We start from the raw sequence: 25584 nt of genomic DNA, 5'->3' as shown, positions 1-25584 counted from the left end.
CAAAGAGAGATGGATTAGAGGGCAGAGGGCAGGTGATGATGTCAAAGGTGAGTGGTAAATTGTGAATATGATAAATTTATCGCATGGATTTTTTCTCTGTGGTGCTGTGTTTAGATATACATAGCTATATAGAAAGCTTCAGGGAGCTAGCTATCTACTCATACACAATAGATTTTTCTCCCATGTGTACATGCACACATTTGCACTGAATTATGATCACGAATCTAATCACCAAAGTGTCTTTGGTAAAATGGAAACCTGACATCTGCACTCTTTGACGCTTCCAATCACTATATTTAGATTGTCTCAGAGTAGGGTGACCAGACAGCAAGTGTGAAAAATCGGGATGGGGGTGAGAGGGTAATAGGAGCCTATATAAGAAAAAAAAAAAACAAATCAGGACTGTCCCTTTAAAATCAGGACATCTGGTCACCCTGTCTCAGAGCGACATCCTCCAGCATGCGGGTTTCTCACCAGGGCTCTTTTAGCTGTCTGTCCTATCTAGTATTCTGTTTGCTGTCCAGTGGAACCTAAACTGATTTCACTCCTGCAGGACAAAGAAAATGAAAGAGAGATGCTGCAGTGCAGTCTGCAAACTTCTTTGCTAGGAAGACATTTTTGTTGCAAGAACCTTGAATTAAATGTTTGCATAATAAACACAAGAAGGCCAATTTTCAAATGCAGGCACCTTAATAGGACATCCACATTGAATATCACACATTTGAGCTCTGCAATCGCAATGTAAAATGTATATAAATACCAGTTGGTGCATCCAAATACAGGATTTGAATGTCCTGTTAAGATACCCACAATCCTCATGTTTAAAGGGGAAAAAACACACATCTGTAACCCCCATGTTTATTGTCCTATAATTCAAAATATTAATTTACATTAAAAAGGGGGGAGCAGGTCAGGAGGAGGAAGAGTTAAATGGCAATATAACTCTTCAAGGTTGGTAATGTCTTAGCAATTGGCAGTTTCCCAAATTCTGAATTGAAGCTCATTTGGACAGATAGTTTGCCTTGTACCAAATAATTTGTAAAGGAGGGGTAAACAGTATGGCTCAGTTCTATTCCTGCAGCTTTAGAGAACAGAAATAACTGTAAAGCTCAGGGGCAGCAGAAGACTGCAGTTCACTTAAATATTTCCATAATGTACTTTTTTGACAAGAGCAGCTGCAGCCATGAGTTAGCAGAAATAGGGTAATCCCTAGGAATTGCAATCGTAGGTGGCCTGTTTGGTCCAGTATCTTTGCTAGTATCAGATGCCTCAGTGGGAGGTGCAAGAAATCCTGAGGCAGGCAGTTATGTCACAATTACCTCAGGGAAAATTCTTCCTCACAGGGGATAGGGAAGGGGTTTATTAAAAAGCTCTTTGTCTTTGCTCCACTTGATCTCTCAGTTAAGTTTGCTCCCCCTGCTGCTTTCCACATGGAGGAGAAGGAGGAAGAGGATCAAATAAGAGGGGAACAGCTGGAGAGGGGGGTTTAGCATCAGAATATGCTGGCAGAAAGGAATATCAAGGGTCACTGAAAGCTTCCATACTCTTCCCTGCCCGCTGCAGGAAGCACTCCCTCCCAAGCCGTGCTGGTGCCCGAGTCGGTAAAGCAGCCACACACACACAAAACAGAGAACGCTGCCTCCATTCCTCTCCCCTGAGCACAGGCAGGGTCCTCCCACCTGCCGAGGAGTCCTTAGTGAACACCAGAATAACTCCCCTCAGCCTCACCGCCAAACTCATGTCTCTTGCCTGGTTGCCTCCTTTCAGCTTCTGACACCACTTCCATGCATGGAACAGCTCTGGGTTCTGTGCCATTTTGTTTTCCTCTCCTAGCCTTAATTGATAATGTGTTCCACCTCCTTACCAGCATGTTCTCAACTTGGGGTGGAGGTTGGGAGAGGGGGTAATAACCAACAGCAGAGGGAAGCTGGTCACCTAGCAGACTGGAGGAGGAGGAGGAGTTCCTCTCGCAGGCAGAGATGCATGATGGAGCAAGACTTTGCCCCAATTCAGGCCTGTTACCCAACAAAAAACCTCTTTGCATTTGTAACGGTGAAAGATCCCGGTCGTCGGTGGGCAGGACTGAACCTGGGGCTTCATGCATGATCCTCTACCACATGAGCTAAAAGCCAACTGGCTGTTGGCTAACGCTGTTGAGCATACTCATTTTTTCTCTCTAAGTTGTCTCAATGCCACTAGCCGGGACAGAACACCACACAGTTCTCCAGGAGTCCCCCCAAACCCTAGGCAAATAGCCAGCCTCTTAGGGCCCAGTCCTGTGAGGTGCTAAACTCCCTACACTTCAGCAGAGTTCAAAGGACATTGAGAGCATTCTGTACTTCACAGGATCAGGCCTATAGTGACTTATATCACAGATTACTTTGCAGAGATGGCCTGAACCAGAACTACAGATCCAAATACCCCCACACTATGGGGAAGCTCTCGCCTAGATCGAAATTTCAGTGCTCAATCTCACTTCCATTAGCTAGTAACCCAAAATAATAATAATAATAATTAAAAATAATAAATTTTTATTAATAATAATGACATAATAAATTAATAATCCATAAATAAATAGGATAGGTAGGAAAATTTTACCATTAGAGAACTTCTGCTATTGGTTCAATGGTAATAAGATTATCAGGGGAATGGAAGGCCTATTTTATGAGTTGAGACAGGAGGAATTTGGTTTGTTTAGTCTAACAAAAAGGCTGAGATGGGATATGATTGCTCTCTATAAATACATCAGGGGTTATATACCAGAGAGGGTGGTGAGCTAGTTAAGTTAAAGGATATGGATATAAAACAACAAATGGATATAAACTGATCATAAACAAATTCAGGCTGTAAATCAAAAGAAGGTTTTCTATCCATCAGAGGGCTCAGGTCCTGAAATAGCCTCCCAGTAGGAGTTGTGAGGGCAAACAACTGACTTTAAATAGAGAGCTGGACAAATTTATGTTTGTAATACAGGTTAGCTTGTGATGATAGGGAGCAGGGCTCAGCAGCCTCTGGGGCTTACTTCTGGTTGAGGTCTTATGTCCCTGAAAGTTCATGCTTCAGGGTTACAGCTGGTCCCCATTTCCCTCCATACCTCCCAGAGTTGTTGGAGATGGGGTTGTTGTGGGTTTGTGTTTTCTATCCCTTTCTTCTGAGGCATCAGGAATGACCATGGCACTGAGGTGGCACCAAGCATTTTCTGTCGCGGGTGTTTGGCTGGCTAGTTCTTGCTCACATCTCAGAGTCTAAGTGATCACTATATATGGAGATAGGAAGGAATTTTCTCCGTCAGATTGGCAGTGACCTTGGAGTTTTTTCGCCTACATCTATAGCAAGTGTGTGGGTAACTTGCCCAGGATTAACTGGGTATATCACAATCATTCTCCTATCTCAATCCCTATTCTCTATCCATGCACACAGTAGTCTAGTCTGCAGTAAAACTTTGGTCTAATTTTGGTTGTTTGGTTTAGTGTGCAGGTGCTGAGTGGTCCTGCTGTCTGTGATATACAGAAGGTCAGACTGGATGATCTGGTAGATCCTCCCAGCCTTAAACTCTATGATTCTCTTTGTTGACAAATAAATCTGAAATGGGGATTTAAAACAAAATTTCTCAGCCTTCCCAGAACTGCTCCAACAATGAGAACACGATGGCTTGATATTCTGCTGCTGTTACTCTTTTTCTGTCTAAGTAACCCACAATGTTAAAATGTTTGAATATTCTTGGCTTTTTTTTTTTGACTAATTATTCTTTGTTCATGTTTTATTTTATTTTATTTTGAGAAGTGGGTCTGGTGGGAAAAAAAAGATTAAAATGACAAATTGACCAAAAAGGAAGAACATGACAAATAATAGGTGGGTTGAAATCTGCCAAAACCCCAGGAATAAATAAATCTTCTGCTAAAGTGTGTTGAGGAGGAGGCTGATAATAGTTCTTTATCTATGTGGGGTTTTTTAAGTGTGAAATCTTTCTTTTTAAAAAAGTGAAAGCTTTCTAAAAGCTATATTACATTCACAGAGGAGTATTTAAATAGATTTTACCAGATTGGTGTGGGTTGGTTTTATTTTTTTAAGTACTTTAAACCAGTACTTTGCTTTAAGTTAAACATCACGCCTGGTTCACTGATTTATTCTAGTTGTTGTTATTTATTATTTGTACTGCAGTAGTGATGCCAGTCAGAAATCAGGGCCCCAGTATATTATGCACTGTCGCACACATAACAGAAATATGGTCTTAGCCGAAAGAGCTGATAATCTAAGTACTCTAATGCAAAAGTAGCTCCGCCAGAGACATGGACTGTTAACTTAATGGTAAACTGTTAATTCCGTTTCAGAGAAGTGACAGAGTTCTTTATGATTCTACCCTTCCCGCCCCCTAAAAAAAAAATCAGTAAATAGAGTCAAGATAGATTTGACCGGGTATGAAATGCAGGGCATCAGTGCCACTTTCTGGGGACCAGAGGAGGGTTCTGCTGGAAACAGGATCCACAAGTTAGAGGGAAGAAGTTTTGGGTTCCCTTTTTTAGAGTTCAAGTTCTGTATTGATCCTGCCTTTGTATCAGACCAACTCACATTGAATCAATGGGAGTTTTTCCCTGTCCGCCTGATTCTCTTTTCACTTACAGCAGTTTTACACTATTAGCTTACATGAAGTTTCCTCCTGAATAGCACTGGTGCTAGTGAAATAAGATTCAAGCCTTATATTCACAACTGTGTTGGGACTATCTAATTACAGAACCAGAGCTGTTGGTGACGAAGAGAGAGACCAAGCCCTGACATTGAATCTATGGCTTCTCTGTTAGCATCCCACCCAATGAATTCCATATTTTAAAATATTTTCCAAATGTTCAGTTTTCCTTGTCTTTGAAAATGAAATTGTAAATGGAAACGGCTCATACAGAGAGGGTTCCGTTTTAATAACTCATTGTACTCTGTGTGCGTGTTTGTGTGTGTGTGTGTTTAATGAACACAAAATATTTCTAAGGTAGAAGCAGCTTATTTTCTAAAGCTATTAGATTTGTTTCTGAAGAAATTCTCAACTGTTTTTGGTTTTGTTTTCCTGAAACATTTCACTTCCTTAACCTGCTAGTGAGAATGATGGAATATCTAGGAATGTACAGCAGAGAGAATACCAGTAGTCAGCTTGAATCCCTTCTGCACAAATTATTTGTGACTCCTTATTACAGTGCAATCAGATGTGTTAGCTCAATTGACTGATATTGTTCTTCATCTTCATCAAGATATAGAGATTCTTGAACTGTGGAGTGACTGGGATCCTGATTCATCACAGTACATATGCACATGCCTAACTCTAACATTGGCTTCAGTGGGACCGCCCAGATGCTTACAGTTAGCTATGTGCCTTGTTGAGTTGGGTTCATCATCTTTTTCTCTCCTCCGTTTTTTTTTTTAATTTTAAATTTTTATTTTTATTTTATTTTTTTAGGGATGTAAGTTGGGAAGAAGACTTCCTTAGATTCTGAAGATGAAAATGAGTTATTCCCCAATGTGACTCAGTTGACTTAGTGGAATTATGCCAGGGATGAATTTGCCCCATTGTTTCTCTAATTAGCTGGCCCTGAAAAATGACACTGAGTTATACTAAAGTTGTTTGATCCTTATACCACTCGAGCACTGTCAAGGAGGCCTTGACATGGGTGTCCATGAAAACTTGAGAATTCTGCCCTTGCTGCACGTTTATACATTTTATAGAGAGAAAATCTAGACTGCGTGTAATTTAAACAGCACTGGAGCAAAGCTGCTTGCAGGCAAGTCAAGCAGTGCTGTTCCTCATTCTGTCCGTGAGGGTAATGCTCATATTGCTCTATAAGTGAAGTCTGTTATGATGGAGCTTTTCTTATCTTTGTTTGAGCAATGTCTTAAATCTGCCCTTTTTGTTTGCAACCATTGGAAACTATTCTGCCCCTAATGAAGAGTTGGCCCTATTAGTGCAATAGTTTTCTTTTCATCATTCCTCTTTTTCAGCATAGCTATCCGTGACTAAGATTTAATGCTCTCAAGGGCTGCTTTCCATATGGCCGCTGGGCTGTTTAACTTATAGGAGTTGATAGGACAATGTGTTGTTAAAGTCTAAGTATTCACTGGCTTCCCTTCCTTTTAGTAGTCTCCTTTCAGAGGAAACCAATATGTACATTTCTGGTCCAGGAAAGTTTTTCTAATTAATCATAACATTTTGCACATCCCACCATACATGTTAAAATATTGTACTTTAAAGAAATAATAATGAAGTGCTATCTAAACTCCAAACTCGTTGTGCTGCCCACTCTGCCAGTGTTTGAAGATGATATTAGTGGGAGAGATCTATTTATACTGTTGCCTACATTTTAAAAAGTGACTAGTTATTTTGGGTACCTGTGTTTTGGAGTAGTTAACTTGAGACATGTAGAAGGGGCCAGATTTTAAGAGGGTGGGAGCTTTGCACTTTCTGAAAACCAAACTCATTCAAGAGGTGTCCAGTTAGAAACCCAAAAATCAAAGAACCCCAAATCAATAGTCACTTCTGAAAATCTGGGCCTGTATCTTTTTCTAGATATGTTTAGTTATACTTCTCTATTTGATTTAAACAATCAATACACAGATTTTAATTATCAGACATCTATCTTTGGGTTTTATTTTGCCACCTGTTTCTTTAGTGTCTGAGTGCCTTCCACATGCAATCAACAGCAATAGCAAAGTCCCTACTGCTGTCGATTTTATGTGGAAAGTTTCAAACCGCTAACTATCCTTGTCACCTTTGTAATTTTGTGCCAGTATTTCTATACCTTTTAAGAAGGATACTGTGTTGCCCATGGATTTTCATTAGCATAGTTTGTTGATTTGCTGAAGAGCTTTTCTTTTCCTGGAGTCCAATCTGACAGCTTCTAAAATTGGAACAAAAGCAAAATATTAGTTCAAATCTACATAGTCCTTTGCATCTGATGATCTCAAAGTGCTTTATGAACATTGAGTGAGTCTTACAGTACTATTGTGGGTTAGATATGGTAAATATTATTATACCCATTCTACAGATGGGTAAAGCATAGCACAGAGTGGCTGCAAGTGACTTTCACAAGGTCACAAAGTAAGACGGAACAGAACTATGAATAGTAGCTGTTTTGTTATTACCAGACCTCTGAGTCAGAAAATCATAAGTGATGCAAGCTCACAACGTGTTGTCTTTTTGTTAAAATTATGTCCACAATTGAGTCACATTTACCTCAGTCAAACATACCAAATTCACTAAGGGAAAAAGTCTCTTCACTCTGTGGAGCCCAGATAATTGGGCTTTATGCTGATGAATACATAGTAGCTGTAATGAAGAAATACCTCCTCAGTCCTAGGAGCAGGAAGCAACATAGCTTCTCTCTCAACAGTTTTGGTGGAGAATTAAGATCATTATATTATATTGTCATGGATCCCATGGCCCCTTACCCTAGTCCCATGATCTTCACTGCCCTATGCACAGCTGGCATGGAGATCTCCTCAGGGACTATTTATTATAATGAATTATTTGTATTATTGTACGTCTTAGAGGCTGCAATCAAGATCAGGGCCCCATTGTGCTAGTCATTGTTTATACACATCATGAAAGATAGTCCCAGCCTTGAAAGGGTGACAGCCTAAACAGGCATGACAGACAATGAGTGGGAGAAAGGAAGGATGATTATTCCCAATATACAGATGGAGACCTAAGGCATCTGAGTTGGTAACTTAAGTTTAAGAGCCTTGTCCAGCATCAAAGAGGGAGTCTGTGGCAGAGGCAGGAATTGAACTCAGAGCTCTTGAATCCCAGTCTAGTACATTAACCTTGAGATCATACTTACTCTGCAGAGTGCAGAGGACACTGAGACCGCTTTGTGTCTGGTCTGCCCATGGCTTCCACCAGCAGTGCCCTATTAAAGGATTTACATATGGGGCACCAAGCAGAATTTCACCCTGGTTAAATAAAATTCCCTGTGTCTAACAAGTGCAAAAAATACTTGAGTCCTTTATTTTTCATGTAGGTTCTGGAAACTGATGTCAGCTGTATTGCCTTAAGCAGCAGCAGCAGCAGCCTTTTACCTTCCATCAAAGTAAAAACATAATCCTGAATTCACTGTCTACCCTTCTCTGCATGCTGTGTCTCCGACAACCATCATTCTTGTTTGTTTATTAGGTTTTGGCAGTGAGCTGCACCACCAACCGTGCTGAGATCATGTTTAGTTTGGCAATGATTAATGATGTGCCACAGGAGAAGGAAACTTTGTTAAGCCTCTTTGCAGGACTGATAAACCAAAAGCTGTGGATTAATTCGTTTTGTGTTCTCTCTGTCTCTAAAATAATTAATCCTATTTTTATTGTCTCTCATAAAGTACTGAGAGCCACCACATCAGTCAGAGTGCACATACATATTGAGCCCTTTTCTCCCAAAATACATGATTCCCTGGGGAGCAGATGGTTGATAGGCAAACTAGAGTCAGTCTTCAGCAGACTGGGCTTCTTGACGTGGATGTTGATGGCAAGTGAAATGACATGAGATGTTGCTCTTCCTCTTAACAGCTGCCAGCAACTCTTCCTTAAAGCAGAGCAGGTGAAGCTATGAGATCTGATTCCCCCTGCTCTTCAGACAGCTGTTTCCCCCAGCTTCCCTTCTCTTCTGGCTTCTTATCTCACTCTTCTATGGAAACAACCAATGCAACTCTGCCTCCCCTTCTCTGCTGTATTTTTTGGCGTTTTTCCCAGTTCACAGCTGCCACACACTGTATTGCAATGCTCTTTTATATTTTTTCTCAGTACTATAATACCATACATATAAGGGTTTCCCCTGCCTGTGTCATCCTTGAAATATAAAATGATGTGTCTCAATGCATGTTTTGTGTTGTGATATTTGGTATTACCCAATATGCTCTTGGGGACACTTCATAATTCCAGAAAGAGAAAGCAGAGAGAGCCCAATATGCAATGGAAGAAACAGAAGGCAATAAAAAGTAGTGTGTTACTTATCATAAAATGACTACCATAGTAAATATGAACTGGTGTGTGTGTGTGTCCATGTCTGCGTTCACACGTGTTTGCATTGGGTCGGGGGGAGGGACATTCAAATGCAAATCTGTGCTACTCCACTTTTCTGGAAGGAATCAGAACTACAAATGGTTAAAAAAGTCTAAGTTTTTCAATGAAGAGCAGAGATACAAAACAAACAGATGACATTTTTTATCTGCTACGATCTCCTCAGTTTTTGGTTTGATTGTTGTGTTTTGATTAGGGCTGTCAATTAATCACAGTTAACTCATGCGATTAACTCAAAAAAATTAACTGCAATTAAAAAAATTTCTCACGATTAATCTCACTGTTAAACAATAGAATACTAAATGAAATTTATTAAATAGTTTTGGATATTTTTCTACCTTTTCAAATTTATTGATTTTTATTACAATGTAGAATACAAAGTACACAATGCTCACTTGATATTATTATTTTTTGTTACAAATATTTGAACTGTAAAAATGATAAACAAAAGAAATAGTATTTTTCAATTCACCTCATACATGTACTATAGTGCAATCTCTTTATCGTGAAAGTGTAACTTACAAATTTAGATTTTTTTTTTGTTACGTAACTGCATTCAAAAACAAAACGATGTAAAACTTTAGAGCCTTTTCAGTTCATTCAGTCCTAATTTTTGTTCAGCCAATGGCTAAGACAAGCAAGTTTGTTTACATATACAGGAGCTATTGCTGACTGCTTCTTATTTACAATGTCACCTGAAACTGAGAGCAGGCATTCGCATGGCACTTTTGTAGCTGGCATTGCAAGGTACTTACGTGCCAGATATGCTAAACATTCATATGCCCCTTCATGCTTCAGCCACCATTCCAGAAGACATGCTTCCATGCTGATGATGCTCGTTAAAAAAATAATACACTAATTAATTAAATTTGTGACTGAACTCCTTGGGGGAGAATTGTATGTCTTCTGTTCTGTTTTATCTGCATTCTGCCATATATTTCATGTTATAGCAGTCTCAGATAATGACCCAGCACACGTTGTTCATTTTAAGAACGCTTTCATGGCAGATTTGACAAAATGCAAAGAAGGTACCAATCTGAGATTTCTAAAGATAGCTACAGCACTCGACCCAAAGTTTAAGAATCTGACGTGCCTTCCAAAATCTGAGAGAGACGAGGTGTGGAGCATGCTTTCAGAGGTCTTAAAAGAGCAACACTCCAATGCGGAAATTACACAGCCTGAATCACCAAAAAAGAAAATCAACCTTCTGCTGGTGGCATCTGACTCGGATAATGAAAATGAACTTGCGTCGGTCTGCTCTGCTTTGGATCATCTTCAAACAGAACCCGTCATCAGCATGGACACATGTCTTCTTCAAGCATGGAAGTTAAAACATGAAGTGACATATGGATTTAGCACATCTGGCACATAAATATCTTGTGATGCTGGCTACAACAGTGCCATGCAAACGCCTGTTCTCACTTTCAGGGGACATTGTAAACAAGAAGTGGGCAGCATGATCTCTTGTAAATGTAAACAAACTTGTTTGTCTGAGGAATTGGCTGAAGTAGGACTGAGTGAACTTGTAGGTTCTAAAGTTTTACATTGTTATTTTTGAATACAGTTATTTTTTGTACATAATTCTACATTCGTAAGTTCAACTTTCATGATAAAGAGATTGCACTACAGTACTTGTATTAGGTGAATTAAAATGTACTATTCCTTTTGTTTTTTACAGTGCAAATATTTAATCCAAAATAAAGAAAGTGAGCACTGTACACTTTGTATTCTGTGTTGCAGTTGAAATCAATATATTTGAAAATTTAGAAAACATCCAAAATATTTCAATAAATTATATTCTATTATTGTTTAACAGTGTGATTAATCGCGATTCATTTTTTTAATTGCTTGACAGCCCTAGTTTTGATGCAGGGTGAGGTGTTAAAACCTGGTATTTGTAAAAATGTCTGTTATCTCGCATTCTGATATATTGTGTGGTCAAATGTACAGAACATACACACTTTCTGCAGGCCAGCTTCAGTGCACTCCAAGCAGCATTGCTTACTCCAATCTCATCCCATATGAATTCCCCTGGCCCTTCTCCGTAACACTCAGGGCATATCTTCACTACCCACCAGATCGGCGGGTAGCGATCGATCCAGCGGGGATTGATTTATCGCTTCTAGTCTAGATGCAATAAATCGACCCCCAAATGCCCTCCCATCGACGCCTGTACTCCACCACCGCGTGAGGCGCAGGCAGAGTCGACGGGGGAGCGGCTGCAGTCGACTTACCGCAGTGAACACACCCTGGTAAGTCAATCTAAGTACGTTGACTACAGCTATGTTATTCACGTAGCTGAAGTTGTGTAACTTAGATCGATTCCCGCCCCCTTCCCCCCCAGTATAGACCAGAGCTCAGACAGTAGAACTGATCTATGGAGCCCATGGCTTCACTATATGCCATGCTCTCGATTGTACTCAGGTTTCACAACACAGTTAAGAATCTGCAGGAAAAGGAATAGCATTTCAGTTCATTTGACTCCACTTGCACACCGCCCCATACAGAAATACTGAACTATGTATGTGCACATGGGACATGTTCACTGTAGCACAACCTGTGCTGTTTGAATTGGTGTGAACCCACGACAGTTAATAAAAGCAAATCCTGATATATAACTTTGCTTAATTACATCTGAGGGGAACTTCCAAATGAGACTGATTATTTTTAATTTGCTACATTTTAGAGCCTACAGAGGTTGACATTATCCTTTTAAAGAAAAACAAATGGCTTGCAATGAATTCTGAAAAGATTTTCCCTGTCCCAAGACACACAACAAGTAGCCCCAAGTTATTGGAATGAAAGACTGCAGACTTATTAGGTGTCAAGATTTACAACATGGAATAAGTTGATTGTGTTACAGTGATTTTGTTACAGTCATGCCATTCCTGTTACCATAGCTGAAGGTCTTTCATCACTGAGATTATAAACTCCTCTATCCAGCTGTTTAGAACTCACCATGATAACTGGTTCCAGGATGGAACTGTGTTTGAAGAAATTGTCAACCAAGACTAGAATGCTGGGGATGAGAGCAGAGGGGTAAATCATTGTGGAAAATTAATTCATTTTAGTCCAAATTCTGAAATTTTTCCTCGGTTGTTCGTTGGTAAAATTCCCATTGACTTCAGCGAGAGTTTTGTGTGAGTAAGAGTTAAAAAAAAAAAACAACAAAAGACCTCAGGATCTGGCCTTGGATTGTAGGAGTAGGGGCTGCGAGGAAGGTTTCAGATACTTCCATTCAAGTGGAGAGTAAGTCAGTGAGGGGGCTTGCCAGGGGGAGGCAGGGACCAGATGAAAAATTATTGCTGCTTCTTAGCCTTTTGGTCAAGATTGCCTGTAACATCAGATTTATTATCTGCTGGGGTAAATGTATCCATCCTTGAAGGCAGTAGACTTGATAGATCTTAATAGATCTGTTCCATCCCTAACTGCTATGACAGATTATTTTGGCAGTCAGACTAAAGACAATTACACCAGCATTAACTGTATGATAAATCAATGGTATTTACTACTGGGAGTACTTAATTCTCCTATGCTTTCTATGGGCTTCAAGGGACTTCTCTTTGATGTGAGAAAAGTCCCCTACCTCTTCCCAACAATCAAAAACTCACAGATCTCACAGTTTAAACCATGAAATCTCATGCAGGTTTTGTAGCAGAATATGGCAATTTTGTTACCATATTTCTTCTTGTAAGAATAGCCTCACAGGCTTTGCTTTCTGTGTTCCTGTTTTAAGTTCTTTAATACAAAAGGGCAAAATAATTAATGTGCATTGTTGTCATTTATGATTTGTGTTACACAGTAGTGCTTGAACACTCCAGTCGGGGAACAGGAACCTCATTGTGCTAGACTGCACAGCTACAAAGTAAAAAAAGGTGGTCCCTGCCCCAGAGAGAAGTGTTATCATTATTTGTTAGGATTTTTTCTCAATTAAAATAATTTCCTAAAGATTTTTAGCATAGAGGCTTATTTGCACATGTGCAACAACTGAAATCAGAGTTTTGGCTCTACCAGCCTTGAAGACACTTATTACGATCTGCCAGGTCAGTAATTTGTGAACTTGGAAGGATTTATACAATGGATGATAATAGCTTTTCTAGACACAGTTGAGATCTGACTAGTCAGAATGGGTTTGCTCTATTCACTGCTTCATGTATTTTATAAATGGTTTAATTAATCCTTATGACTATTTTTAATTCTTCCAGCACTGAATAAACCTTTTGATATCATTGATGCACCTATCACTTAAAACACTCAACTGTTAATTGGAAGAGTGCTAAAGAATTGGTACTCTGTAGACAAGTTTTTTAGCTCATTGCTTTCTTCAGTGATCTGAATATAAAAATAGAGGTTTACCTAAGAATTATTATTGCTTACTCATTAGAAAATATGATGCATAATAAAATACAAATTTACCCAGATAAATAGCACATCTTTGCAAATGCCTGACTCTGTAGTTTGCAAACTTAGCAGATCCTCGGCTAACGGAAATTGCCATTGCATCATTGAATTCAACAGAGCTATACCAAATTACATCAGGTGATTTCGCCTGCTATGTTTCTTCACAAAGGCTTATACGTATGTACACAGAACAAAGAACTCAATCCAAAGGCACAATTCCATTATCTCTAGTAAAGTACGCAAGGTACACTTTATTATGTACTGTGAAGATTTCCTCTTTTAATATAAGAATTTTTTTTTAAAATGTTAAAGCCATGATGCATATTAACAAAGGTCAGGAAATTTAAAAAGAGGGCTGCCAGCTCATCTTTGAGCCATATCTTTGTCATTTTTCTCTTGTTCGTGTAAATTAAAGCTGAAATGTGAGCATTTAATTTGAAATTCTTGCTTTGGTACTGCTCTCAGTTATGCCAATGTTAAACCCAGAGTATCTGCATTTCATTAACAGAGCTGATCAAAATTATTTTACCAAAAAGGTTTACTGATGAAATACAGAGTTTTGTAATAGTGTGAAAAATGTCCATTTTCATTATGTTTTCTGATTCTAATGAGAAAATTTGAATTGAAATGCTTTGTTTCTAATCATAATTTAGATATCTGGAAATGTCAAAAATGCTGACAATTTGGAATGAAACATTTCATTTCAGTTGAAACTTTTAAAATTTTTCATTTTGACATTCTCAAATCAAATTTTTATTGGATCTTTTCATTCCTCGAGCATGTTCAGTATTTCAACTTTGCATCCCATTTCAGGACAAAAACAAAAGTCAAAATATCAGATTTTCATATCGGATGGAAATTCTGTTTTCTAAACAGTTGTATTCAGTAGTTGCTTGGGGTATAAACTAGTGTAATTTAGAGCAGTACCAGTCCTGTAATTTTAATTTAACTTGTTTTGGTATCTATTTTTTGTATTAAGTTAACACAGGATATTGTGGATTTAAAAGTTTGCCTATTCCTCCCTATCCCTTCCCAATATTAGCAATCTGTGAGTACACAAATCTGTAGCTGAACTTTTAGTCCTGTTTGAACATATATTAATTATCATGTTACTAAGACAATTGTAAATTGTGATGGAGGCACCACACAAATATTTGTTTTAGGACATAAATATTTGTTTCTAGTCGTGTTTAACCTAAATATTTGTTTCCTGTCTCCATTAGAATTTACAGCATGTTAATTATCGCATGTTAAAACATGATTAAAAATTAAAGTGTAAACATTCTCTCTCCTCCTTCCCCCCACACTCTCTCTCTTTTCCATCTCCTCTCCCTCCTTGAAAACTTGTTTGAGGTGCTAAGCACATTTTGTTACTGAAAAGCCCTGGATTAAATGCCACCCACAAATGATTTGTGCATGTTTTATTTTGCCAGGGGACTTTGTCAGATACTGAGAGAAATAATGTAATCTTGGTTGAACTAAGATTTCAATTAACTAACAAGCAAGTTTACAGACACCATCATATTAACTTTGCACATCATTTTACTTGGGCAGAAAGGCTTTGTCATTCAGGAGTCATCTCATGCCTCACTTGCTCCAGGAGCATGATGAACAGAAAGGAGACCAATTTAAATCTCATTTTTGGTGCAAATATTCATCTCCTTCTGTACATATTAAATGTAAAGAAAGATGCTTCTCATCCCTCAGTAGTTCCTGTTTAAATCAGAGATGGACTCAGGAAGTGTTGTTTGGATGATTCAGATTGTTTACATGAGAGTTTTGAGGCCAGATTGTGTGCAGATTCAATTCTGTCAAAATGTTGAGAGCTGTTCTCACAGTTTTTGAACCAAAATGCATGAAAACTCACATTATTAGTTCTTGCAAGATTCCTGCTGATGACTTTCTTCTCAAGTCCTTTTCCTAGTTTCATTCGTCCTGCATTTCACACATTCTTAAACACCTCTCTTCATTTCTCCCTCCTCCACCATTAGTTCCACTCTTTCCTCGTTCATCCCAGTCTCTGTTGATATTTCCCTTCTATTGGATGTCTCCTGACTCTCACGCTTTACCCTTTACCCCTTCCTTTACTCCTTCTTTTGTCTCTTCTGTTTCCCTTCGTTTGATCTTCTTCCATTATCTCTTCTTCAGATCCTTCTCCTCTGCTTTCCTGCTCTGTCACTGTTGAAACTCTATTATAGTACTGTCTTCCAGGTTCACAGTCTCTCATATCATTGACCCTTCTCCCACCTTATCTGATCTTTCATTAGTGCTTTTGCTTCTTTCTCTTTTAATATAAACCAGATTCCATCCTTGTTTTGCTAATCCATACTGCTAAAACCCCTCATAGTGAAGCGAGAGCCTGGATCACTAGCCCTGGTGCAAAACTTTACGTCTGAAACAGAGGCTGTGAATGAAAGTCAGGCCATGTATTAACGTTCACTGTCGGATACATAAACTTGGCAAAGATGCTGCTAGCGTTGATAAAACATAAGTACTCCTAGAAAGTACTAGTCATTAAATAGTTGCGTAAATACATTCCAGAATGCCAATACAAATACACTCCAATCTTGCACAAGATAGGGGTTTGACAGAATAATGAATAGGGATGGTTTGTGTGAAATACCAGGAAAAAAGGTACCAGGGGAAGTAACAAACAGATGTCATAAAACATGTAAGGTGGTATGGAAATTGTTTATTCCAGTTGTTCATCTTAATCTATATATGTCACGAGACCTTGCCTTAACCTTTTGTGTGGCCGAGGGGACAGCAAAGACTCCTGCTCCTGTCTGAGCTGCTCCTTGCCATGTTGTTAACGTACTTGTGCAAATTCTGCAAGTCATTAGGAGTGTCTCTTGAGGTCAATAAACCTGGCCACGTGCCGTTGTCACCAAACCATGCCTCTGGTCTTTCCCTATAATTAACATCAAGGTCTGCTGAATTAGCAGGCTATACTCTCTGCTAGTGCTGATAAGACTGGAGCTCCAAGGACCAAAGCCCTGAGCAGCTATAACAGGTTTGCTGCAATAACAACATTCCACCCTTCTACACCCCAGTCCCCGCCCTGCCCATCCTTCTTCTTCATAGCTATACCCTTCATTCCAGCCTTCTTTCTTCCTATCTTGCCTCCTCCAATCTATTGAATGTGCCACTACTGAAGTCATTTTCCTTCCCTATCTCTCCAGCCACATCACTTCTTTCCTAGAAATCTTTTGTCGTATTTTTATCATTTACTGCGTCAAATTCAAGCTGCTGTTCCTCGGAGTCCAGACCTCTGCTTCTATTTCTGACTTCAGTCAACCAAAAAATCCCCAAAGAATGTTATAAGTAGATTGGAGGTCTCCAGGAGAACTGGTACAGATATGTGTTCACCAAGAAAAATGTGTCAGTACAGTCAGTAGATTGTACTCCTGAAATGAAATGTAAAACCAAGCCACGCGTTTAGTTCCCAGCAGACTATTTCCTTTGCCTGCAGATGTGCTGTAGGTCAGGGATATAATGAGTCTAGTGCAGCAATTAATGATCCATTTCCTCTGAACTGTATTTACAGAACACCCAGACATAGCAATGGCAAAGCTATCCACTTTACTTCCACCAGGAATATCTAAGTTCCAACTCCCTCCTGGCTTCATTCTCAAAATAATCTTCTGCATCATGCTTAGGCCACAGAGCCTCTTTTCACACCTGCCCGCATCTGAAGAGAAATGTAGTTGGTCATTTCCCCCCACTTCCACAGATCTCTGATAAGCGACAATCTCACTTTTCCTATCCCCAGCCACTCTGTCCAGTCTGGCTCCTCATATTGCTGGGAAGAATCTCTCACTGGTGAGTGATAAGACCAGAGAAAGATTGAAAAAGCAGGAAGGGGAGACTACTGCTTAGCATCCTCAGAAATGGCCCCTAGGAGCTGAAAGGCAAAACAGTTGTTCTCCTTACCTCGTGTTCAAGCTCATATCTTTCCTCACCACTCCCTGTCCAGGGTAGGTATAGAAAAGGAGACTAATACATGCTCATTCCTTACCCAAATCTTTACTCTCCTCCTGGGCAGGGGACAGGAAATTCATTTGGGGAATGAATCCTGGAGCTGAGACTTGAGGAGAGAGAGATCAGCCTTGAAGAACTCTGAGGCTGTGACATTGCACTCTTACAAAAACTGATTTAGGGAAGCTATCACCTCCTCCCCTCCATCCCCCCGCTACCCCATCTCTACAACTACCTCATGTGCTGATGCATTGATGCTGGATGTTGCTGTTAAAACAGTCAGTGCTGAAATAGTTAACAGTGTTATTTAAATGACTTGTTTCAACAAGGACTGTGTTAACGCACACTAGGTACCTTTTAGTTCATGCTAGCAGGGTCTACATGGGGGTAGTCACATCAGTGCATGCTGCAACGCATACCTCCGTAGTCTGCCCTGTGAGGTTGTGTAAACAAGCCCTTAATATAAAGTCAGACTTCTGATCTGCCTACTTGAATAGGATTGTTTTTATTTTGCATAGAAATAAATTCCGATGCCAAGAGATGAGAGAACGAAAGAGAAAAAGATAGGAGTGGTGGGAAGATAGAATTAATCAAAATGTAACTTTACAGAGATGAGGTCAAACAAGGATATGTTGAGAGCTATCTAAAAAGTTGTGTATGAAGTTAGATAACATAGTAATGGCCAACTTAGAAATCCAGTAGATAGGTTAGATTCGATAGACATGAAAGGTACCGCCATCTCATTCCAGACAAATAAGTTGGGCATAAGTCACTGTGCTCCACAACATCAAAAATATACATAATTTTTTACCACTCTAACTCTTTGAATATTCTCAGTTAAGTTGACCACCTTTAGCAAACTGCCCAACTCATAGTTCTGCCTCACCACATAACAGGGCATCAGTCTAGAAAAAATCCAACAAAAAGGATACAAAATGGAGAAAATGTTCCCCCTCAAAATCTAATCCTGCATATGTCATATGGTAAAAATATATATAATGCATTTGCAATCACCATATATAACATTTATGTTTAACAACATGGGGGCCTGGTGTACACTTAAAACTTAGGTCAGCCTGGCTATGTTGCTCAGAGGCGTGGAAAATTCACACACAAGGGACGTAGTTAAACCCAACCTAAGCCCCAGTGTAGGCCTTGCTAGGTCAATGGAAGAATTCTTCCATCAGTCTAACTGCTCCTCTCAAGGGGATGAATTTACTAGAGCAATGGAAAAACTCCTGCTATCATTGTAGTAAGTGTCTGCACCACAGTGCTATAGCGGCTAGGCTGCAGTTGTGTCGCTATAGGTCTAGTAGTGTAGATATATCCTAAGAAATACTGAGGAAAAGAGTTCCTTTAATTATACCTGTAAGGTCAATTTTTAAATGTGTTTATCCTAAGCTTAGAGGAATTAATCTCCCAAGCAGCAGTAATCAAGAGCTAGCAACTCAACTTTAGAGATTTTGAGCAGATAAGAAGTTCTTGGCTGTGGTTCCCAATGCTAGGGAGATGACTCAACTAAGAGCTGCGGCACTTAGCTTGACTTGTTAAATACCATTCCGCAACTAACACTAAAAATAAGATGGCCTCAGTGGCTTAGCTCTGGCGTGCACTAATTTTTAAGGCATGCCTGTTGACTCTGCCATCTTATGCTGATGGGGGAAAAGGTGTCACAAAGATGACTGTATCGTTCTTTAACAATTCTCCTCTGGTTAGCTTTCAAGATTATAACACTGGAAAACACACACATTATTTGCATTATAACAGCTACTGCAAATACAGGGATCACTCATAGTCTTAAAGTTAAGCATGTGTGGAAGTGTTTGCAACATTAGCATCTAAATTAATTGTTTGATTTTCTGAGGTGCTGAGCACTCCACTTCAATGGAAGTTGGGGGTGCTCTGCCTCTTTGAGAATCAGGCCACTTATTTAAGTGCCTAACTTTAAGCCTCTACATTTGAAAATGTACTTGTAACAATCTTGATAAATAGAGCGGATACGCATGGCCAAATTAATGCTCATTGGAAAAACTGAACTAGGGTGACATGTTTTCCTTCACTGAGTGCTATAATTGCTGCCAAGACAGAAAAAGAAAGATGGAACCAGAAATCAGATGGAACCTTGTCTGTCTAATATGGGTTTATGAATAAGCAGTACATCTGTTCCTTACGTTAGGAGCATCAGCTTCTGGCTATTCCTTTATGGACATTTTTTTCATTAGACTTCAGAAACTCTTTTAGGGCCTATCCAAAGCCCATTGAAGTCGCCGCCAGGATTCCCATCAACTTTGGATCAGTCCCTTCGTATTCAAACATCATGATAGGATACTCGTTTACATTTAATTTCTGGGGTAATCAGTAGACAGGGATGGCATATTTAATACTTGGACTTGCCTAATCTGTTTACTGTATTGTGAATGTAGCCAATGAGAAAAGTTGTTCCTCTTAAATGACCAGTTTAAAAGCATGCAGAAATCCTCTTTGAAATAGGCAACCAAATCAATCACTCACCTATGCCAATAAGCTAAGTAGAATGACCAGTTAGAAGAGATCTATCTGATGAACTGCAGACAGCAGCCACCTGAAAGCAAACATCACTATAAGTGGTGAAGGAACAGCAGCTGAAACATGGAATAAAGAATCCTAGATATTTTTACCTGATGAATTATCCTTAAAAAAAATCTTATAGCCCAAATACCACAATGATAGGGATATTAAAAGGTGTGGATTGATTGATAGGACCCTCTACTTTGTTTGGGCCAGTCTACCAAACTTATGAAGAGTAGTATATTACTCTGCAAGTTCATACTCAAAATAAAGTGCTCCTCTGAGTAAGGACAGCAGAAAATGACCTTTTGGAAGTAGATGTGGAAATGTAAACTTGTGCCTGATTGAAGAGAGAGAATTATGAGGGGGAAAAACAGCATCATCTTTTGGAAATGGATTGTTGGAAAAAGCTCAAGAGTGTTCAGTTTATGCAATAGAGAGCTTTTCTTATCTCTTTTTAATTGCTTTGATTTGCTTACTGCACCTGGTAGCAAGACTAGAATGAGTATATAGCTCATATCTAAAAGGACTGTTGCATCTCAAGAAATGAATGTCAAAAACACAGCTCAGATGATAGTTTCAAGGTTGATGCAGTGAAACTAAAACAATAATGTACACACGTTTGGGAAAAGAGAAGTTTTCAGAATGTGTAGTCTTCTAAGAGATCAAGCTTTCATTTTTAGAAATATTAGTGAAGACGAAGGAATAAAAGAAAAGAAAAAAACTATGCAAGAATATTTTCCATCCTTTTTTCCTAGATCTTAATTCCTATCACAGATCGGCTTTGATCTGGGCTGAATGTTACTATTTCCTCCTCCTTGTCTGCCTGGCTTGGTCTGAGGAAGAAAAATCTTTTAAATTCCGATAAACTTTTTTTCCCCCCACTCCACCTAAAGACAGAATCTGATAAGCATTTCAAAGTATGTTATTTGTACCAACAGTGAGGAAAGAAGCAAAGAGAGCAAGTGAGAGAGAGATCAATCTGTGATATATATTCATGGATACTGGTGCCAAACAAGTCCCCTAAGTTAACTGTGTCTCAACAGTTTTCTCCTAGCAAAATAGTTAATATGCAGATATCTGTCTGTTGTGCAGACATCTTTCATTCTAATTCTTTAGTCTGCATTTTTCATGGCACTGCTTCAAAAGCAATCCTATAGCAACCTTAGAAAATTGATCACCCTCTCCTGATTTTATATTCTTTTGTTACTAGCTTCATTTCCTGTGCTGTTTACTCTACTCCTTGTAAATAAGTAATGGGTGCCTGAGACAGTAAGAAAATCGGTGACCCTCTAGGCTGAGGTTGAAACTCGAGTGGTTGAACCAAAGTCTCGAGAAAGGCAAAGGAGGAGAAAACTGGAATGGAAAAGAAAAGCACATAATCACACAGCAGTTATACCTCTGTGTGTGTGTGTGTGTGTGTGTGTGTGTGTGTGTGTGTGTGTGTGTGTGTGTGTGTGTGTATCAGATGCTCCCCTCCCCATATACAATTCATAATGGAGCAAAGTACTGCAGTTATCAGACTTTGATACTGCCCTCTGCTAGGGAGGGCAGCTTAAACTCCATTAGGAGTGTCATAAAGCCCTTCTTATGGATGCTCTCCAGCTTTGTGAGCTATCCACCCAGCTCCAGATCCCCAACAGTTTGCACTGTTGCATTCCGTTTCCACGTAGACTTTCTGAAGGGGCCCCACAGCATGGGCTGAGTTAGCAGAAACCAGGGAGCGAATTCAGTCTCAGGACTCTGACACACTAGGGTGACCAGATGTCCCGATTTTATAGGGACAGTCCCGATATTTCGGGCTTTGTCTTATATGGGTGCCTATTACCCCCTACCCCAGTCCCAATTTTTCGCACTGGTCACCCTATTACAGACTATACAATTTTCTACATTTAAAACTGTGTTGGGGCATTCCATTTGGCTGGTTCCGCTTACAAAGTAGTTCTATCTTCTAATGTAGAAGAAACACAACCTTCTGTTATTCCTTTGTCCCCAAACCATGCTATGGCCTTGGCCAAACCAGGAGTATAGCATGGTACTGTAAGACAGTGACAGTCCCATTCACACTAGAAAACAGGATTTGCTTTTTAACAGTATTAGCAGATAACCATATTGTAAGTGAGTCCCCCAAGAGGATTATTTATTGTAGTGTATTTGAGCCTTTGTTGTTATATGTGGCATCCAGTTAGAGGTTAACGCCTTTGCAGTCCATGGTGCAAAATTTGCTTTGAGATTACTACTGATCATTATTAAAATTCTCCTGTTCCCCACACCACCTAATTGCAACATATACTGGAATATTATTTGAAATCCAAACCAAAGAGTTAAAAAAATAATACTTTCTTGCTTTCATCCACAGGTAATGCAGGTGGTGAAAGAGCAAATAATGAGAGCACTCACTACCAAGCCTAGCTCTCTGGACCAATTCAAAAGTAAACTTCAGAATCTAAGTTACACAGAAATTTTGAAAATCCGTCAGTCTGAGAGGATGAACCAGGAAGATTTCCAGTCTCGTCCAATTCTGTAAGTACTTTCCTCTCTCTAAGTCACTTCTTGCATGGAAGGACTAACAAATGTGAATAACATTTGTGAACTGTTCAGGGAGAACACCGGGGGAAAAATTGTCCAGGGAGCACTGCTCAAAAGCAGTGGAATAGCATCTAATTGAAGTGCATATGCTTTCTTCTGCTGGGAATCTCAACTGTTTCTTTGAGTTCAGTTAAAACAGATTTAGCTAATCCCTATAGGGTGAAGCATGACTTATTTGCAGCAAATAATGCTTTGACATTTCCATGCTTTGTGTGGTTGTGCGTGCATGTTTATTTTTTTTAAGGTGAAATTTTGTCTTCTGTCCAATGCCCCATAAAGATTCAAAATATCACTTCTCTGGGCCAGGCAAATAGCCCAGAGCAATAGCACCAGTATAAATTGGCTCCATAAAAAAATGTTTGCATGATAGTGTCATCTTTTCTTTGCTTGTTTTATCTTTGATGTTTGTTAGTAAGGTACGGTTACTTATTTCTAGGTGATTTCTTGTTAACATATATGCAGTGTAATATTCATGTCATTTGGTCTGATGCTATGTATCAGTTGTGGTATCTCTGTTATAGCTTGTGTCTGCTTCTCAAAATGTCTTCATCTCCATTATATGTGAAAATCCTAAGGATGAGCCATGGAAGTGACTTTTGCACTGGGGCAGGGCTTGAAGCCAAACTATTGACATAGGGCAGGTTCATCTTCAGTGGTGCTCAAATCTCATGTCTTTTGACCCAGATTAGCAGAAACCTTTTGAGATGAGCAGCTGAGAAACTGTGAGAGTTCCATCATCTTAAACCATCATTTCATGAACGTTGGCCACATTTGAAATTGAATGGGACGAAACTGTAAAGATGGATTTGTATTTAGGTATTTCAGTTCAGTCACTCTGGAGTTCAAAAGGATTCATATATGAGACTCTGGTTTTGGTTTATCTGCAAAAATACATTTAGGTGCAAACTCCATGGGCCTTTCTCTGACAGGACAATGGTGAAAGCATAAACTAAGCAGAGTTACAAACTTGAATAATAGTGACTGGAATGAAAGAGACAATGATGCTTTTATGTCTTCAGATTATTAGAATGATAGGACCTAGCACTCAGTTAGAATTGATATCACCTGTAGTCTTGCATCAGTTCAAAACTGGAGTACAAATGCTTTGCATCTCTACGCTTCAAAGCAGTTCTTTGCCAATCTTTTGTAACATTCAGAGATTCAAAGCAACTTAGTGGTGCTACACTTGTTCCCAAAGTTTCTTGATTTCCTCACTTTCCCAGTGAGTCAATTATTTATCAGCGATACATATCAACTATTTATATTCACTTTGAGCCTTGCCTATCATGGTGAAATTTGCTAGTGCAGAGCAAGCTCTCTGATTCCAAATATCAGTGTTGCTCGCCACTGTCACAGTGTAAAGTCTGCATCCACAAAATGTAATGAATCCATTCCATGATACAATTAAAAGCAGCGTAAATGTTAAAGAAACTCATTTCAGATCCAAGACAAATGTTAAGCTTAAGAAATAAATAACAAAGTTGTTTAAACAATCATGACTGTATTCATGGTGATTTAAATTCTGTGAGTTTCCATTTTGATTGCATCTCTGATCACTTATTCTTGATTGTGAAGGGAAAGTGCTCTTTTAGTTTCCCCTGTGATATGGCTCCATGTACTGAACTCACAAATTGTGTAGATGCCACTAATAACATAAGTAAAAAATCATGAATCCATTGTGTGTAAAAGAGAGAACAAGCCAGAGAAGGTAGTTTTGGTTCTCTACAGAGACCTAAAGAATTGCAGATACTTAGAAAGAAATTGTTCACAACTGAATATAACGTCACTAGCTTTACTTAGAGCTGTAGTAGGATGTGACTAATGGATGGTAACTATTCACTGCCCCAGCATGAAGGAGCCTTTTTGCTGGTGTTCCCACATATAAAATATAGAAGTTATAGCTCTTCAAACTTTTGGATTACTGTGCTCCAAATCAACTTTCGTTTGAGTTTGAAGTGGGAATGGTTGCATTATTATTATTATTATTATTAATAATAATTTTTATTATTTATTAATTTAGACTCACATAATTGCATTAGCTCCGTTTTGGAAGGAGGAATTTTGTTTCCCTAAGGTCACAGTGTTATTGGGACATCAGAGCTCAAGTCTTATCTACTTCCAGTTCTGTCAAAACAGCAAATCCATGGGAAAACAGGGTGTGTTTGAATGGTTATGGAAGGGTGCACCCACAGTTAAAAAGCCAAATGGAGAAGTAGAATAGTTACGAGTAAGAGTCAGAGCACATCAAGGCTCTGCCCTGAGCCCCTCTTTGGGTACATCTACACTACAGCATAATTTCGATTTAACTTAAACCGGTTTTATAAAACAGATATTATAAAGTCGATTTCTTGCATCCACACTAGGCACATTAATTCGGCGGTGTGCGTCCATGGTCCGAGGCTACCATCGATTTCCGGAGCGTTGCACTGTGGGTAGCTATCCTGTAGTTCCCGCAGTCTTCCCTGACCCTTGGAATTCTGGGTTAATACCCCAGTGCCTGATGGGGCAAAAATCATTGTCACGGGTGGTTCTGGGTACAGCCTCACCCCTCCCTTCCTGAAAGCAGCAGACAGCCATTTTGCGCCTTTTTTACTGGGTGAACTGAGCAAATGCCATAGCACAGCAAGCATGGACCCTGCTCAGCTCAGTAGCGCGATCGTGGACGTTGTAAACACCTCACGCATTCTCATGCTGTCTATGGTGAACCATGAACTGCAAACACAGGAGAGGAGGAGGCAGCTACGGCAGCGCAGCGACGAGAGTGATGAGGACATGGACACTGATTTCTCCCTAACCACGGGCCCCTGCGCTTTGGAGCTCCTGCTGCTAATGAGGGAGGTTCTACCCATTGAACGCCAATTTTGGGCCCGGGAAACAAGCACAGACTGGTGGGACCGCATAGTTTTGCAGGTGTGGGACGATTCGCAGTGGCTGCGGAACTTTCGCATGCTTAAGAGCACTTTCTTTGAACTTTGTGACTTGCTTTCCCCTGCCCTGAAACGCCATAATACCAGGATGAGAGCA

General features: G+C 39.5%; 1 protein-coding gene across 4 annotated transcripts in view; it reads left to right on the top strand.

Annotated features, from left to right (window-relative positions):
* The window catches only part of ELMO1 (engulfment and cell motility 1), a 464971-nt gene that overhangs the window by 396280 nt on the left and 43107 nt on the right, over positions 1-25584 (top strand). For all 4 annotated transcript variants that reach the window (XM_030551368.1, XM_030551367.1, XM_030551369.1 and 1 more), the window contains one exon: positions 22331-22494. In XM_030551368.1, the coding sequence (XP_030407228.1) occupies positions 22331-22494 (164 nt within the window). The remainder of the gene's footprint in view (positions 1-22330; positions 22495-25584) is intronic.

Source organism: Gopherus evgoodei, chromosome 2, assembly GCF_007399415.2.
Source record: "Gopherus evgoodei ecotype Sinaloan lineage chromosome 2, rGopEvg1_v1.p, whole genome shotgun sequence".
Taxonomy (NCBI): Eukaryota; Metazoa; Chordata; order Testudines; family Testudinidae; genus Gopherus; species Gopherus evgoodei.
Note: the sequence above shows the minus strand (reverse complement) of the source record. Positions and strands in the feature narration are given on the sequence as shown.